The sequence below is a fragment of the Perissodus microlepis genome, chromosome 9 (genome assembly GCF_051167445.1).
Source record: "Perissodus microlepis isolate ML-2025 ecotype Zambia chromosome 9, ASM5116744v1, whole genome shotgun sequence".
Classification (NCBI taxonomy): Eukaryota; Metazoa; Chordata; class Actinopteri; order Cichliformes; family Cichlidae; genus Perissodus; species Perissodus microlepis.
Genome location: NC_140469.1, coordinates 23,712,905 through 23,731,758, shown reverse-complemented (window position 1 = coordinate 23,731,758; position 18,854 = coordinate 23,712,905). Strand labels below are relative to the sequence as shown.

The following is an 18,854-nucleotide window of genomic DNA, read 5'->3' as shown; positions in this document are numbered from 1 at the left end:
TAATAAATGACAGTATTAAAGCATCTTTGTCTAAATGCCAGCTTTAAAAAAAAAAAACAGAATTACAGATTTTCACAGCCAAAAAAGAAAAAGCAATCCCATTTGTCAACAATAATTTTGCTTAATATGATGCAACCTAGTCTGGCTCAAGTAAAAACGCTTGTGATTCAGTGTAAATATCAAATTTATTATAGATTTGTGTTTTTACGTATTCCAGACTGTCGCTTCACTCAAACGGAAAGACAAACAGCTTAAACAGACCGTGATGTCATGTACAGTCACTTGGGCATTTGCTAGGGATAAATTATGGGATGAAACATCGTCACGAGACACGATTTACCGCTGTGGTGCTCAACAGAAAAATGTGCTTGAATTATATTAGATTTTTGAACAAGTCTTAAAGTTTAGAAACAAAAAATACTGAACAAAAACACTCTTTCTTTTTTTTTTACACACAACTTGTAGATGCTTCATGGTTTCTTGTTGCTAAGTTGTATTTATTGTTTATTGTTGACTTTCATTTGTTCACTAGTATTCTATGCTTTCACTGCCTCCCCCCTCCCCCCTCTTAAGTTCATTCACGTCTCTTCATTTCCTGGTTTTAGTTGTTATCTAGTTCCTGGTTTACTTTAGTAGTTATTTGTCACTCGCCTCTTGCATTTAGTTTTACTTCCTCCTTTGTCCTGTTGCCCAAATTAGGTTCAGCTGCATACCGTTACTCTCCTGCACTCAAACCCTTGTGTATAAAGTGCTCTCTTCAGTCTTTCTCACAGTAGCTGTGAATCCTCCCTGTGTGTCTCCCCATGTTTCCTCAGTGCTCTTTGGGATTTAATAAGTTGCCTTTTGGATATCTGTCTCTTTGCTTATGGACTTATGGCAACTGCTTACGGACACCTTGCCTTTTGTTAAATCTATCCACCTTCAGTGTCTGCATTTTGGGTGCTATATCCTGCAATTTGTGGTACAAGGTTTGCAACTCTTCACTATTCTGCTTTGAACATTGAATGATTAACGTAATGTACTAACAGATGCAGTGTCACAAGAAACTGGAATCTGCCTAAGTAAATAAAAGCCATTTAAATATAATACTATGACGCTTTTTCACTTTTTTTCTGTCACGTAGATGGCTCCATAGGCTGACACATTGAAATATTACCAGTTTCATACTAAGGTGAAGGAGACATATTTCTTACTGTGGTAGCATCAAAAAGGGCAGACGGACTTAAAGTCTGCCAGATCGAATATGTGGTGCGACCTGCTGTGGAGACCCCTTTCGAATAAAAGAGGAGCTAAAAGTATATATATATATATATACACACAGGGAGTGTAGAATTATTAGGCAAGTTGTATTTTTGAGGAATAATTTTATTATTGAACAACAACCATGTTCTCAATGAACCCAAAAAACTCATTAATAGCAAAGCTGAATGTTTTTGGAAGTAGTTTTTAGTTTGTTTTTAGTTTTAGCTATTTTAGGGGGATATCTGTGTGTGCAGGTGACTATTACTGTGCATAATTATTAGGCAACTTAACAAAAAACAAATATATACCCATTTCAATTATTTATTTTTACCAGTGAAACCAATATAACATCTCCACATTCACAAATATACATTTGTGACATTCAAAAACAAAACAAAAACAAATCAGCGACCAATATAGCCACCTTTCTTTGCAAGGACACTCAAAAGCCTGCCATCCATGGATTCTGTCAGTGTTTTGATCTGTTCACCATCAACATTGCGTGCAGCAGCAACCACAGCCTCCCAGACACTGTTCAGAGAGGTGTACTGTTTTCCCTCCTTGTAAATCTCACATTTGATGATGGACCACAGGTTCTCAATGGGGTTCAGATCAGGTGAACAAGGAGGCCATGTCATTAGTTTTTCTTCTTTTATACCCTTTCTTGCCAGCCACGCTGTGGAGTACTTGGACGCGTGTGATGGAGCATTGTCCTGCATGAAAATCATGTTTTTCTTGAAGGATGCAGACTTCTTCCTGTACCGCTGCTTGAAGAAGGTGTCTTCCAGAAACTGGCAGTAGGACTGGGAGTTGAGCTTGACTCCATCCTCAACCCGAAAAGGCCCCACAAGCTCATCTTTGATGATACCAGCCCAAACCAGTACTCCACCTCCACCTTGCTGGCGTCTGAGTCGGACTGGAGCTCTCTGCCCTTTACCAATCCAGCCACGGGCCCATCCATCTGGCCCATCAAGACTCACTCTCATTTCATCAGTCCATAAAACCTTAGAAAAATCAGTCTTGAGATATTTCTTGGCCCAGTCTTGACGTTTCAGCTTGTGTGTCTTGTTCAGTGGTGGTCGTCTTTCAGCCTTTCTTACCTTGGCCATGTCTCTGAGTATTGCACACCTTGTGCTTTTGGGCACTCCAGTGATGTTGCAGCTCTGAAATATGGCCAAACTGGTGGCAAGTGGCATCTTGGCAGCTGCACGCTTGACTTTTCTCAGTTCATGGGCTTTATTTTGCGCCTTGGTTTTTCCACACGCTTCTTGCGACCCTGTTGACTATTTTGAATGAAACGCTTGATTGTTCGATGATCACGCTTCAGAAGCTTTGCAATTTTGAGACTGCTGCATCCCCCTGCAAGATATCTCACTATTTTTGACTTTTCTGAGCCTGTCAAGTCCTTCTTTTGACCCATTTTGCCAAAGGAAAGGAAGTTGCCTAATAATTATGCACACCTGATATAGGGTGTTGATGTCATTAGACCACACCCCTTCTCATTACAGAGATGCACATCACCTAATATGCTTAATTGGTAGTAGGCTTTCGAGCCTATACAGCTTGGAGTAAGACAACATGCATGAAGAGGATGATGTGGACAAAATACTCATTTGCCTAATAATTCTGCACTCCCTGTATATATATATATATATATATGTCTGTGTGTGTTGCTGTGAGCAGAAGTATTTTAGCTGTCAGTAACCAGGTGACCCTGACTGTGTACCTGCACTTGCGCAGACACAAACAGAACACTACCCCCCCTTCTTTCCCTGTGACTTTCACTCTCATAACAAATCACAAGACAGCACGCGAAACTAATCAGATAAGCCGAAGAGAGGCGAGCAGACCAATACGCCGACTGACAAAAAAATCAACAAGCAAGCTGACAAGGAGACGGCAAACGGGGAGATGCAGTAACCACAGCGATCCTGGGAAACTAGACGCAATGGTTCACATCTCCCCACCACATTCATCATGACACATTTGGCCTGTGGCGAACGCAGCTCAGCGAAGCAGACGGGCCCGGGTACACTGACTCAGTCCAACCTCTCAGACACAATCTGGGTGTGCGTTGCCTGGTTTGGCGTGAAAGCCTTAATGAGCCTCTGAGATCCAAAAATATCAACATGAGAAGATGTTTCCTCAACAACAGCTGAAGCTTATCTGAGGCAAAAAAGAGACATTTTTGAAATGAAATAGGATGGGGACTGAAAATGGTGGTGAAGATTTCTGTCTTGGTTTTCCAACTATAAAACACTATCTATCACTCAGCAGAGAAAAGACTCTGGATCCCCATTGCTTAGAGGCCAATTAAAAAGTGGCGTGTGGCTTGTGTGCTTCTCTTTAAACAGGAAGTGGCTAATTAAAAAGTGAAGTACTGAACAAAAACTGTTCTCCAGACAGCAAAAGTTAAATATATATATGTATTTATAGTTATAGGAACTCAAGGGGTTTAAATAAAGTTTTTTTCCATATCAAATATTCACAAATATTTAAATTTTTCATGCCTGTAACTTTAATAACTTTTAGTTATTAAACTGAACCTCTTCACTGTGTGCTATTTTGAATTCTTGATTATCCAACTAATATCACGTCCTTCTGTGTTTTACAAACCATCCAAGAGGTTTGTGCTTCAGTGAGGCACCCCTGCAGTTTGAGTACAGTTTAGCTGATAAGTTAGCACAGCCATCTTTCATCTACGTAACTTTAAAGCTTCAAAATGTCAAGTCCAAAACTAGTGGGTAGCATCATGGTGGCTAGATCCATCTTTTATACTGTCTATGGTAAGTGCACTGTCAGCTCAACATATTCCTTGAACGTCCATCGACTTGTTTCATATTATCCTTTTATAAATAAGACATTCAACTCAGGAGCAGCTGTTAAACCTCAGACTTCCTGCTCTGGTGTCTGTTTCTTATTCAGCTGAACTACAGAGTGAGCACAGCTTTATAATAATGCCCTCCGATGGCAGAGAAGAAATGTTCAAAGACATCTTAAATATTTTCTTTCCCTGTGTTTCTTAAATCTTTCTTTCATTTTGCTTTTTCACTTAACTTATCTTTTGTACTTTCTCTTTTCCTAAGCACTTGCAAATGTTCTTCGTGGTACAATACACAACCAATGCACATGCTACAGCATTAGAGTGGTTATTTTTTTCCCATTTGTCATAGATCATAGTCAATACAAAACACTAAAACACACAAGTGTCTTAAACCTGCTTTCTGAAAACCACCAGGTGACGATGGGAAAACGCCTTTTTGTTTTGACCTCTGTAAACACTTTCCTGCTGAATTTACAGTCTCGATCACTCATTTTTGGCCATAAATGGATGTGGAATAATTATTGTTTTTAAAAATTCTCCTTGGCTAAAAGCAAGTTCGTATGTGGTCTCACAGTATCCCTCACTTTTTTGGGGAAATGAAAACACTAATCAAAAAGGGACTTCTAAAACCAATCACTGACATCACACTACCTCAATCCATCTTTTACTGTATATGTAATTTAATCATGTGACTACCAACATGTGATACAAGATGTCTCCACTAAGTGCATTATTGTCTGGTGACAAGCAGGAGTGTTTTGTTTTTCCCCAAGTTTCACCAAGTGCTTGCAAAGGGGGTTATTTGACTATTGTGGGGTTTTCTCTGTATTATTGTTGGGTCTTTACCTTATAATATAAAGCGCCTTGAGGTGACTGCTGTTGTGATTTTAGTACTAATATAAGTAAAAGTGAACTGAATATAGTGCTTTAAACATTTAACCCTTTTGTGATACAATAAATATGGAAAAATGTAGTTCTGAACTTATTTCAGCCCTGCGCTTGCCTTGTTTTTTGATGTCCATCTGAGGGTAGTGAATTTTCTGTTAAGTTCAACAGCAAACAAATGAGACAGCAGTTCCATGTAGATAAAAGATAGATGGATAGATGGAATTATTGTAGTGGTTTATAGTAAACGGTAAAAGATGAATGTAACACCAGTCCATGTATATGGAGAAGACATAGTGTGGCTGCCTTCTAATGACAATTTAATGACCAAATTACTTGTTAATCAATCATCGATAGATCAATATTTCTTGGTCTGTCCGCCTGGACCTTTTCATCAACATCAGTTTTTGCTGTCATACTCCAACCAAATTTGACCTTGGAGATAACGCTGTGGTTTCCTGGGTAAATTCTTATCAGACCTTAATTTGGATAATCTATGCAATATAAAAATAAGAAAAAGTTTCCTCATTGCACAAGAGCCATATAAACTGAATGAAATGGCAGTAGTTAGAATCATTTGACTTTACCATAACGGAGAAAGCACCGCGTTATTTATATGCAATGATATTCTATGTAGATTCAGTTGTTAACATTGCATAATTTGTCAATTCACTCAGCTTAGCCCTGCAAATGGAGCTTTAATTCCATGTGAAGTAGATGTATTTGGATAGAAACAGAAAAGTAGAATTCCTGGCTTCATCAGCTGTGATCATTCAGTCATGATCGCACCTAGCCTAACGTCAGCCACTGAGCTAGCAAACCTAGTTAGCAACAACGAAAGTTTGAAGTGAAATAAGAGAATTATGGTGGCTCACTACCAAATTAAAGACACTGGAATAAAAAAAAAAGTGTTAGTCACAGCCAACACATTGCCATTTGTTAAGTAGGCTAATGCAGTGTTAATGTAGACCCACTTAAAAAGATATTGATTCTGCGGGCAGGCGCTGCAGCCTCCTCCTCTGATTTTAAAGATTATGTGTCCTGCAGGGAAAAAAAACCTCATGCTTATTCATTCAGAAACATGCGTACACAGACACGAGTGCCCATAGACTGACTGATGAAAATAAAACACTTAGGCTGGAGACACTGCATAAGCCAACCTACGCAAAAACCCACAGCAGGCATTCTTTAGCCTACAGCTTCTATTTGGTATATATGTGAAAGGAGGGAGAGCAGCTTCTAGCAGCTACTAGCAGCTTCATGAAATGCTATAAAGGGATTAAACAAAAATAGAAAATGTATTTTTTTTAATTCAGGGTCATTGTTTAGATAATCATTATGTTTGGAGATGGAAATCCTGGAAAAAGCTAACTCTCCTGTTTGTCTTTTTTTATGACTCCATTCATGCGCGACTGCAATTTTGTCCTGAGGGATATGGAGGTAACCCAGAGAAAAAGGAAATCCATCTGAAAAGAGGAAGAGAGCGTGATTCATCATATCTGAACAGGAAACACCTGCACAATGTACACTACTGTGTTTGCGGGTGTTAGTTGGTAATGTTTAAAAATCTTACGGCAGCTATGTGTTTTACCCTGAAGTGCTTGAATGCTCAACACTGCTGTGTGTGTCCCCTATCACCAGACCTCTGACCTTTTCTCTTCACAGATAATACAAAACAATGCACTGAAGCACCCGCTGCTTAGTGGGTGTTCAGAACAGTCTGATGTACAGAGGAGGGAGGAATAGGGAAACAGAGCTAGTGCTTGTAAAATTATTGTGAAATGAGAAGCAGAAGAGTGGTGCAAAATTATATTTTCCCTTGCTTTATACACTCTGTCCTTATTTCACAACTGTGTCCAGGGGTCAGAATGAAATAGTCACTTCAGAAATATCTGAAACCCCCTTAAGCTTAAGAACACTTTATTGTGCTGAGGATAAAAGTCAAGCGCCTGCAATTAGTCCAAAAATGCAGCAGCACGCCTCTTAACCGGCACTAGAAGGCATGAGCACATCACCCCTATCCTCACTAACTTACACTGGCTGTCTGTCAAATATCGCATTGATTTCAAAATCCTTCTGCTCACTTTTAAAATTCGAAATAACCTGGCCCCTAGCTACCTAACTGATCTCCTTGATCTGTACAACCCAAAGAGAGCACTAAAATCCTCCAGCCAGCTGCTCCGAATGCAACCAAAGTCTTGTTTAAAAACCAGAGGTGACTGTGCTTTTGCCATTGCCGCCCCTAGACTCTGGAATAATCACACAGTTGATATCCGTACATCGGAATCAAATCTATTGTTCAAATCACGCTTAAAAACACACCTGTTGAACTTAGCTTGAAGCAAATAAGTTTGACTTTCATTTGGCCTGCACTACACCATGTCAGGTAATTTTAATTGTAACTGTACTATTTGTTCGTTGTTCTGCCCGCATTGCGGTTTTGTTGTGAAGCACTTTGATGTACGCTAGTCTTTTAAATGTGCTATAGAAATAAATTTTGACTTGACTTGAAGCATGCCACCTTAGCTGTTGGACAGATGGCCTCACGTTTGACTATATAGAGGATATAGAGGAGTTCATGGTTGACTCAATGACTGGAGGGTTTGCATATCCTGTACCTGTCCACCACTGTGCTTGACAGCCGGTCAAACACACTGAGCATTAATCTGACCCCAAGATCTGACCTTTAGGTGACACTTCTGCGATGTTCACCCCTGGTAGCATTGTGTTAACACACACTTGAGTTCTCCATAGGTGGTCACCTAGTTGATGATCACTTATTCAAATGCATTTGAACAGCAGCACATGGCTTTTAATTCCTATCGAAGCAATAAGGACGTTCTTAGTGTTTTACAGGACAGTATTTTCATGTTTTTTTGTAACTAAGCAGTAGAGTAATTAGTAATCATGTCATACAATGCTTAAACACATGCAACGTTCATTTTATTAATAAAAGTCTGGGCGTTAATGTCTTGGCTGTCTAAAGTAAATGCTGGAAAGACAAACATTCACTTTCACTCCCAAAGCCTTTCATGTCAGATCAGAGCATGTGATACTGATTTTCAATATGTGCCTGTCCAATGAACAGAGGTCACACGGCTACAGCATTTCCCATAAACAGGATGTCCTCCACCTCTGCTAAGAGTCTGTGAGGATGTTGATGATGAGGATATCAACGACTTGTTTTCTTGGAGGGAAAAGGCTGCTGCAAAAAGAAGATAAATCTAAAAAGAAAATGCAACTGAGTCATTATTATTAATATCATCTAAAGAATTCAACTCCATTAACAAGTTTCAGAATATAGAGTGTGTTAGCCTGAGCCGAGCCAGACAAAAACATCCAAAGCTGAAAAACGCAAAAATCAGGATTACAGTGAGTTATCTTTCCCGGTTGTTGTCAGCCGCAATGACGCGTGCATACAATTACTTCCTGTCACCGCTCTTAAACCTGTGTGTCCACATCCTCCACTTCCTTACACACAGATCTTCACACACACACATCCCTCCACATGGCAAAGCTTAGAGTCACTGATTCCCATAACTGCAGTCTTGTGACAGACCAGTTTGGTATTACTGGATTACTCACAGCCTCACTCTGTCACACTCTCTCAAACACACACACACAACATCCACGCGAAGCCTCTGGAGGCCCATTGTCCGGCTCTCTGACAGTGAATGCGAGCGCTGACGTTCAGTCAGCACAAATGAAGCCTGACTGCACAGAGAACAGCCTGACAATAGATGCACTTCTTTGCTGAGTCCTGTTACCCTTGGTTTGTAGCACTTTTCTACTTCCTCTCGTGAGACTGTGAGCAAGGTACTTCCTTCTCATTGTCGCCACACACTGACTATTTTACACACCAGAAACTTTTTGTGAGAATTTCCTCATTCCTGAATCTTATACCTACAACTGTGTTCGATCTATTCCGATCACCGAGCCAACAAACTCAAAGTAGAAGACCTCGGAGCAGAAGCTGGCTCGCAGGCACATTTTCCACCACAGAAAAAGCAGATGACGCTAGTCTTTTAAAAGTTTTCTGACAAATATTTGTTGTTCCAGACAGTGAGAATGTCCAAAGCAATATCTTCAGCTGCCTTGTTTCATCCGAGCAGTGGTTGCAAAACAGAAAGATTTACCATCATAAATGAAAACCTGACATTCACATTTTTGAGATACTTGAATTTATTTGATTTGTTGCGCCAGGGGAACTTTGTGATCGCCAATAAACTTTCTCACTTCCAACCTGGTGAGGTCTGAAGATATTTGTAACCGTGAAACCTGACCTCTGTGGCCACGCTACACTGAATCATACGCATAGCTTGCCATTTTGCTTTCAACTACCCTCTCAGACCCCATTGTGGTTGTTGGGTAGACCTGGAAGCTCTGCTGCTAGTGGCTGAGCTGTGTCTAACATATCAGCTGCCTGTCATCAATCAGACAATAAGAGAACAGAATAACATCAGTAACTTTTAAAACTATTTTTAAATAACTTTTACAATAAAAGTCTAATTCATTCGTTAACTAATCATTTTAACTCCCAATAACAGTAAACAACTAAACAGTTTTACTGTTACTTTGTTTTAAATGGGCGATCGTGGCTCAAGAGTGGCAGTTTGTCTTGTAATCGGAAGGTTGCCGGTTCAAGCCCCGGCTCGGACAGTCTCGGTCATTGTGTCCTTGGGCAAGACACTTCACCCATTGCCTACTGGTGGTGGTCAGAGGGCCCGGTGGTGCCAGTGTCCGGCAGCCTCGGCTCTGTCAGTGCGCCCCAGGGTGGCTGTGGCTACAATGTAGCTTACCATCACCAGTGTGTGAATGGGTGAATGACTGAACGTGTAAAGCGCTTTGGGGCCCTTAGGGATCAAGTAAAGCTCTATGCAAATACAGCCCATTTACCATTTAAATCCATTTCTCAGTACATCATGTCAATCCCTTAGACAACTCCAGTTAATTAGTTTTAATCAATGGGGGGAGATTGGTAATTGTAAACCAAACACAAAGAAACTCTCTTTAAATTTACTATTACCAGAAAACACTGCATGCACAACGTTGTTATCACTGCCACCACGCTACGACTGACTGAAGAAGACTTAAGTGTGCTGGATGCTGGCATGATTGCCCATCAGAGCACATTCCCAGACCCAATCATTCTTGGTGAAAATGACTGGACACAGGAGTTCAAGGCCTCCAACCTCACATTCCTGTTGTTTTAGCAGGACATGCCTACACACACACTGCCAGAGTAGCACAGTCATTCCCTGGCCAGAATTTAATCCTAATATGCCTCCTACTGAATACACCTGAGACATGCTGGTTCATCTGAGGCAGTAACAACCAATGACCACTGCACATCTGCAAGCTGGAGGGATTCAAGGAATGGAGAGAATTTCCTAACAACAGATCCGGATTTGTGCAATCCAAGCGCAGAAGCCAGAGGAGGCCATATATCATCGTGAACATCTTGAGAGAAATCCTACAAACCAGAGTGGATGATGACTCTGAGGCCATTCAAATTTCTCCAAACACTGAGTGAAGCCATCGCTTTCTGAGGCCACTTGAGCTCAGAGGCAAATATCACAAGACTGAAATGTGTGTTTGTAAACACCTGAATGGAAGTGAATATATTAGATGAAGATAAATGAAGAAATGATATAGATTCAAACCGTCAGCTGCAAGAGATCTTGATGTATGTTACTTTATTACTTCCTCTGCTTTTCTGATTGCATTGTCCGTTGCAGATAACAACGCAATCTGTGAAGTAACACTTTGGAATTACAGAACAGTTGCAAAAGTTTACTGGTTTAATCCAAACAACAGACACTCCCTGCATGCTATTTTTTGACATTCAGTCTGGGGATAAATTACATTTATTTCACTGCTTCCGCTTCAGTGGTGAGAATGAGTGTTAGCTGAATGGTTTGATGGTGAGTATGAAAAATGATGTGACTCATACGCTAAGCAGATCTGCACTCCACCGCCATCCCGAAAAGCCTTTGTTGAGACATTTTCTGCTGGTTTTCCTGTTCATTTGTCATCACTCGGTATTTCGTATGTGAAACCAATATTATCGTTTTCTAAATATAAGGTAGAACCAAATTCTAACCACACGAACCACATCTTATTTCTTAGCTTGATCTAACCTTACGTCTAATTTTAGATTACTTCACTTTACAAAGAGCATAATGTTGCAGAAATGTCGAGTGTGTGTTCAGCTGCCCAAAAATAGCAACACAAACAAACACCCAAAACCAGCCACAGCTACATGTCTGCTCCGCTGCTATTGGTGGAGGGTCTCATGTGGGTTTCCAAAGTCTTTCAGGATGAGGGAAGACATCTAGGTGGCGGGGACTGTTTGCAGTTACTCACCCTGACAAAGTTATCGGGGAACAGCCCCCTGCGTCCACCCAGCTCGCCCTCCCACCATCCTCCTTCATCTCGCCGTATGTTCACGATGATGTCACCCGCCGTCAGGCTCAACTCATCGTCCTGCTGAGCCTCATAATCAAACTCCACCACGGCTTCCACTGTGTGCAGAGGGCAAAAGAGAGAGTTGAAGATCAAATCACACTGCAGAGACACCACACTGTTCTATAATTTGTCTCTGCTCCAGCCATTTTGATTTTGATGATTATCAAGGTTTTCTTTATTAATTGAAAGTGAAAGCAGAACACAAATCTTTGAATTTGACTCCAAAACACTTGTTCATTCCCTGGGAGGGGAAAAAAGGCACTCACCAATTAAAGGTGTCCTGTAGCATTTAGTTGTTAACAAACCAAAGTGTGTGTGCTTCTGAAACACCGAATGCAAATCGAGTTGCTTTTGCATTTTAAAAACCTGCATTGTTTATCCCCTTTATCATCCTTTCCTTTGCCAGTCGCTGCTTTTCTGCCGACACAAACTGTTTGTGCGGGCCACCTGTCCTCGCCACAAATACCTCACAAACAAACAAAATTTATTCAGGAAATGTCGAACACATCTGTCACTATCTACTCACTGTCAGGAACATAAAAGCCGGAATAAAAAATATAAAGCGCTCTCACTCGCACATTGCATGTAAGTGGCTTACCACATAGCGACGCCACAAACTGAAAACGCAGCAGTATTTCTCGGTAAATACATTTTACAGAAAGTGCAGAAAACGTGGCATATTCAGTTTTTACATATGCTGAAATAGCTTTTTGCAAATACGCCACATTTAAGCATTTTGAAATTACACTTTTGGCTAATTTCAACCTATCTGGACGTTCTATGGGTCAGTGTAGCTTTCCACTCTCCTTCTTCGTTGGATAGGTCTTGGGAAATCAGGAATTGGATAGACAGAGTAATTTTACACATAGAAATTACTATAAGAGACAGCTTGTGGCCTAAAGTAATGTTGAAACAGTAAAAATCAGTGGCCACTATAACCAAAAATCATTGGTCTACACATGAGAAGTTAAGACGAATGGAAACCAAGATGCAAACATAAAAAACATCTTACAAGACAACAGTTTGGTGTTTTGCCTCACAAGATCTTGTTAAATCTCCTAAATAAAATCATTTTAATGCACGATATCTTGTTTCCTGCGATTCCTTCAGCACGCATACACCAGAAGGAGAGCAATCTACAGCTTCACACTCACAAACAAACCCCCACACAGATGAATATGTAGCCTGATTAGGTCTAGTGCCCCAAAATAGATATCCCCATTGCAATCAGGACACTGGCTGTTCAAGGCAGCTAATATCTGTTTTTATGTCTATACTCACTAAATGTTTAAAATTAGTCATGTAAAAATGACCGAAAGCTGAGACTACTTATTTCCCAAAAGAAGTGGAGAGTAAAAAGTCAGCATGACCCATCCAGCCACAATAGCCACAAGTGAGGAGTAAACGCGCACACACTTTAAGTTAGTGTTCTTCGCTTTTTTTAGACCTTTACTTTAGCTTGCAAGTTCTTCCTTGTGGGTATAAAAATGGTCAAAAAGTTCCCGCACAGTTCTGCTCGGTGTCCTGTAAACACTTCAGATGAACCCTCCTGCAGATGACTCAAAAGTAACTCAAAGACAGTAATTATTCCCTTTGAGTCAGTGGGGGTGTTTTAATTTGAGCAAGAGGGAAGTGGAGAAAAAAAATTCCTGCAGCCTCTAACAAAATTGTGTCCTACCAAACCTCTTGTGCTAATTGGACAAAATCTAAAATCTAAAAATAAGTAAGTAAAACTTCTCTATATGGCACAGGAAAAAATCAAACAGTGCTTCACAATAAAACACAAAAAATTAAAATATAACATATCAAAACAATGTAAAGCAACGGCATATAAGATAAAATAAACACGAAACCTAAGATCCTTCAGATTTTAAGATCGGAGCGTTCTTCATCGGCTTCCTGTCAGCTTTAGAGTTACTTTTAAACCTACTGCTTTAACCTTTAAAGCTTTGAATGGTAAGGACCTCAGTATATCTTAGAGCTTTTATTGGTCTACTCTTCCAGCTGATCCCTTTAGTCTTCGGAGCAGAGGTTGCTGCTGGTGCATCGTACTCATTTTAAAACAAACACAGAGATTGGGCCTTTGGGGCCGTAGCTCCAAACTGTATTACAAATTATTCTCATCTCTTTGTTTCATTGATTCAGATAAGTTATTATAAACAGATTTTAAAAAATTATTGGTTTTATTGTTTGTTTTTTTCTCTTGGTGTCTATCAAAAGTGCTTTACAAGTAAGCTTTACTTTACTCACTTAATGGGCTAATTAGACAAAAACTATATATTATCCAATTCTGAAAACTAATATGTATCATAGCTGGTTTGGTCCACTGCCCACCTTACACAGTTTCCAAAGGTAAAGTTGATACAACACAGGAAGTTCTACCACTCAGCAGATTTAAACATGACTGAATCTTATAAGCTACATTACCTTGATGACTCGTATACTTCAGTGCTGCTGCCATATTGTTGCATCCTTGTAATGTATATCTACTGAAGGGTTTTGTTTGAGGTTTTTGAGGCTTTTTGTTCTCACCACCCCATTAAAGAAATCTTGAAAAAAAAAAACGCCTGTGCTGTGCACTGACAGGAAACACTCAGATGTCAAGATAAAAATAGGTCAAAATGCACGGCATACTGAAGACTGTAATATGGCGAAATATTTTTTACCCAATTCTCTGAGATCGTTAACTTTGAAACAGTAAAAACATAAAACATAAAAACACACACACACACACGCTATGTTAGTTTCCTCAAAGCATCTAACACACTACCTCACACTTTCACACACTCAGAAGCATCTTGTGACTGCCTGTGCAGCTGTTAATACTTGTAAAAAATGCACTTATGTGTCATATCACATTTTGCTTATTAAGGCCAGCTCTCTACACACACTTACCCACACACGCACCGGCTGCTGAGGCCTAAACCGTGTAGGCAGCAAACTGAGGGGATGCAATAGGGGAGTTTCAGGGGTTCGGTAACCATGGGAACAAGAGTATAAGGGGGTTGCTATGACTCAGAAGGGCTGCACCCCCCCCCCCCCCCCCCAACAACCTCTTTCACACACACATATATATATATATATATATATATATAGCATTAAATGCATAAAAGGTTTACACCAGACCAACTAAGACACTTATTTTGCTGAGTGGAAGGTCAGGGTGTGACTGAGAGGAAGGAGGAAGGCATCCACGAGACACAACAGACGACTGTAGTCCAAGTTGGTCTGCTGCTCAGATGGGGGGATATGATTCTGGCTTGAGGTAGCTCTACAGATTAGTCGCAGCTGAGGCAGCGACGTGGACGTGTTTTTCTTTTACTGATCTCAGCTGTAATGTTTGTGGGGAAGTGGCAGGTTGTTCAGTAAGGAGAAGTGCGCTCTGTGAGTTGATAGCTCATGGCAGTTGTCTTGCAAACTGCATTACAGTAGAACTGAGTGGCAGAACAGGGCAAGGCACTGCAGTACACCCACAAAGCCCCGCTGAAGAGGATGACAGCTTGTGGCTCTGCACATCACCGAGTGCAAAGATGGGTGCAAGTTAAAAGTGACACAACGTTAACGCCAAATGGGCTCCGAGGAAGAGCCGTCACATGTGAAGCTATGCAGAAAGAGCAGAGTCCTCCAGTGGAGATATGAGCTTACAAAGCAAACAGCCTGGATTGATTATCTGTAGCACACAGAAAACTGCACGACAGCAGCTGAGGTGCAAAGGAGATCACTCAGTCCCGCGTACAGGGCTTAACTCAGTTAAGTCCAATTCAGGCAGCTGTATACCTGCACACTGACATCCCTGCGTACACACAGAGCTAGAGGAAGTTATCTGCTGGGATTTGAGTCCCCACCGTGTTGAAAGGGAAACAACTTTAACTTGATAAAATTAAATACGTACGCATATTATTGAAGGATGGAAACACTCCATAATTTAGCAATCTGAGGGGCGACATTTGGAATAACAAAGAAAATCTGAATGTAATGCAGTACAAAAAAGCCTTGATGTAGCAGCAAAGGAAGCAGATTCAAGTTCAAGATTTCCTTAATGATCTTTACACAAAGATAGATTGTATAAGACATTTTTGATTTGCTACACACAGATGAAAATAAAGATAACTGAATTATTAATTAAGTTGTTTAAAAAAAAAGACTATTTCCGTATTGAAGTGTGGGAGGTGAATTCAGCAGTCTCAAAGCACGGGGATAGAAACCGCTCCGAAGTCTGGTGTTTCGGCAGCGGATACTTGTGTTTCACTTGCCAGATGGCAGCAGGGTAAACAGGCTGTAGCTGTGGATGTGGCGGGTTTCGTCTTCAGCTCCCTTTGTCTTGTTTATACAAAAGCTGAGTGCTTAACGATACATTAATTATCCCACTCCTCACTCCTTAAACATTATCCATTTATAATCCCCCCTCTTCTGTGTGTGTGTGTGTGTGTGTGTGGTTGTTTGTTGGTGGTGGTTTGCCTTCTTTCCTTCTTTTTTTACTACAGGTCTTTGTGTGGTTGTGTCTTGATTACGCTCCACTGTTACGGCCTACCTCGTGATCCCATGTTCGGCTCTTGTCTTTTATTTTTTTAGCACATAAAAAAGAAAGGGGGAAGAAGGTACACAAACTTACACACACACACACAAACACACATACCAATCAGAGAGAAGTGCCTTACCCAACATCCTTTTACTCCCTTTCTGTCTTTTATTTCATCTTTTTTTCATCTTTGGCTATGCATTTTTGTTTTGTTCATACAATTTGTTTGTTGTTTTGTTGAGGAACTTCAGGATCTGAACTAGCTTAAGTCCTGATCACCAATTAGGCCAGTCAGAACTTGTAGAGGTGATCCTGAACTGGGCCTGTTGACGGACTCGGACAGGAAACAGTGAAAAAGGAAAGAGAGATGAGGTAAGAAGGCGTAATAGGGAAATTCACTAAATTAAATATATTGTTCCAGTTGTCACTCACAGTCTAATAATGTTTATTCCTTATTATTGTGCAAACTCTATTAAGAAACCCATCAAGAAACCACACTGCTACTCTGGATCACACAGTCCTTCAGTACCACAAACACATCCTTTATGCCCTCTGTGCTAAATCCGTGGCACTAAAAGGACCCAGCAAATCTACTGTTTATTCCCATTAGAGTAGCACATCATTGGTTTGGGTATTTAGATATGTAAACACCAAAACACCAAAACCAAAAGAATACAGGCAGCTGCAGGGGGTATTTTAGTTACAGAGCCCATTAGGAGTCGCCTCGTTTGACCTCTGGATGGCATGCTGAGATGTGAGGAGGATTGAGATAGCAAGGACATGTTTCAAATGTCGGCAATGACTTGTGAAGATAACATATTAAGATAAAAATTCCTTGGTAATACCACACGCACAAAGATTACACCTAACTTTGTTAGATTATTTTGCTTGTGTTGGTGCAGCTATACAATTTGTGAATTATAATGCACATGTATGTTTTTCTAAAGATGAATTTGATATGTCTCAAAAGCAGGAAGTCGGAATATGAACTTGAATCATTGTTTCAAAAAATAGGGCTTTATCTAGATTTCCTTTGTCACTTTTCTAGAAACAATACGTGTTTTTTGCTTGACTGGGAAAAGAAAACTAATGAGCCAAGAGGGCAATGAAGGGAGCTCGTCTGATGGCCCATGAGAGCGATGATAAAAGATAACACTGCTGCTGTTTTTGCAGCAATGTGTTACATGGCGTTAAGTGGCACATGTTTATCAGTGACAACAACTGCAGTTCCTCTAATAGCCACTTGAGACCAGTTTGTAAATACCCATAGACTTCCACATTAAGAGTGTTAAAAAGCACATTTAGAGAAATACTTTTGAACTGGATTGGTTATTTCCCACTGCAAGAACTACTTTTTTTGTCTCACCCATTAAAGTATTAGCTGCATGGTAGCTCTGCGTGACAGCTAGCTTTCAGACAATTAGGCGTCTACTACAAGTCACTTCTCCTAATATGAATTGCAGAACTGGACTTCTCAGCGATGAGGTCTGCATTCCAGTTTTTTCAATAAGAGAAATACTAACATGCTACTTCTGTAGAGAGTATATAGTTACACCTTACTAAATAAGATGCCAGCATTATCTAAACCTTAGAACTGCACTCTCAAATACAAAAATGTGACACAGCAACTGAAAAGCCAGCCAAAGATGTAGCCCTCCACACAAAGCAGTCAGACAATGACACACAAGAACCACTGCTTTTTCCAAAGATTTCCAATGTCTGTCTCTGAAAACAGCGCTGAGCATAAACTGCAAATAAACAGAACATATTTTTCTTATCCAGATAACCTGTCAGCTATAAGGGGAAAACACACATGCAACCTGGGCCAGCGAGCATCACTTTAGCCTGTGGCGATCAGAGGTTAATCATTTACAAACACCCAACAAGTGACTATTTATCTGTCTGCATCTTAGTTAAACCACCATAATTCAACAGACAGTTGCGACCATATCGACAATAGCGACAAGAAACCGAGACTTCTGAAGGGCTATCTTTTATATACAGTCTATCTTTAAGTGATAATTAAGTCATAAATCACCATGTAAGTGCAGACCATGAGGCTTAGTTGGGTATCTGTCATTGTTGAAATGAAATGAATGCAATAAAACTGATGAGTAACACTGAAAATTACAGTTAATTTAGGCGATTCTGGTTACAGGAAGTCTATTTTTGATAACTTAACAATTAATGCTCCTGCAGCCTTTAGACATCAGCTGCAGATATCAGACAAAATCATAATTACGTTTAAGTATTCTCGACTGTGGTAGTCTGTCTGTTCTATACTCATGCAGTTGGTAATAGTTGTCAGTACAGAGCAAAAGGAGACTGACAAAAAGCCTTGAGAAGACAAGAGTGAATATTTGAAAGCCTGCAGACAAAATAAAACTCCCACTCAACCGGTCAAGAAATACACCCTCGCACAAGAAGCGAGATGGGCCCGCAGCATACCCCAAAAAGCTGAAGACAGTTTAGATAAGAGGAAGCAACACATGCAGACACAGTGAACTTTGCAAAGCTGTGTAGCCACTTCACTGGTTAATAGCGGACTTGTGTTTAGTTGTGGGTGAGTTTCAGTGCTGCTGTGGCTGATGATGTCAAGAGCAGCTGTGTGTTGCTCTCTGTAAAACATTCACTCTGGACCGGAGCCCACTGGGAGTCAAAGCCACCCACTCCAACTGTGGATCAGATCACAGGCTTCAGCAAATTCCCCCACATTAAAGAGAAATTCCAGCCGCTTTTCCGCTCATCGTTCTGCTGTCGAGCGCATCTTGTGACAAAAATCTATTAATCTCACCCCCAGCTCGAGCTGCCCCTTTCTCAGCACTCTCATTTCCCAGAACTCCCAGTGATAACCCCCAAGTGCATTCCTCTTGGGGTTTTAGCGTAGGTGAGCAATGCTGGCAACAAAAGCAGGAA

General features: G+C 40.6%; 1 protein-coding gene across 2 annotated transcripts in view; it reads right to left on the bottom strand.

The window, feature by feature from the left end:
• The window catches only part of sh3kbp1 (SH3-domain kinase binding protein 1), a 46,197-nt gene that overhangs the window by 24,414 nt on the left and 2,929 nt on the right, over positions 1 to 18,854 (bottom strand). For both annotated transcript variants that reach the window (XM_084939746.1, XM_084939747.1), the window contains exon 2: positions 11,318 to 11,475. In XM_084939746.1, the coding sequence (XP_084795872.1) occupies positions 11,318 to 11,475 (158 nt within the window). The remainder of the gene's footprint in view (positions 1 to 11,317; positions 11,476 to 18,854) is intronic.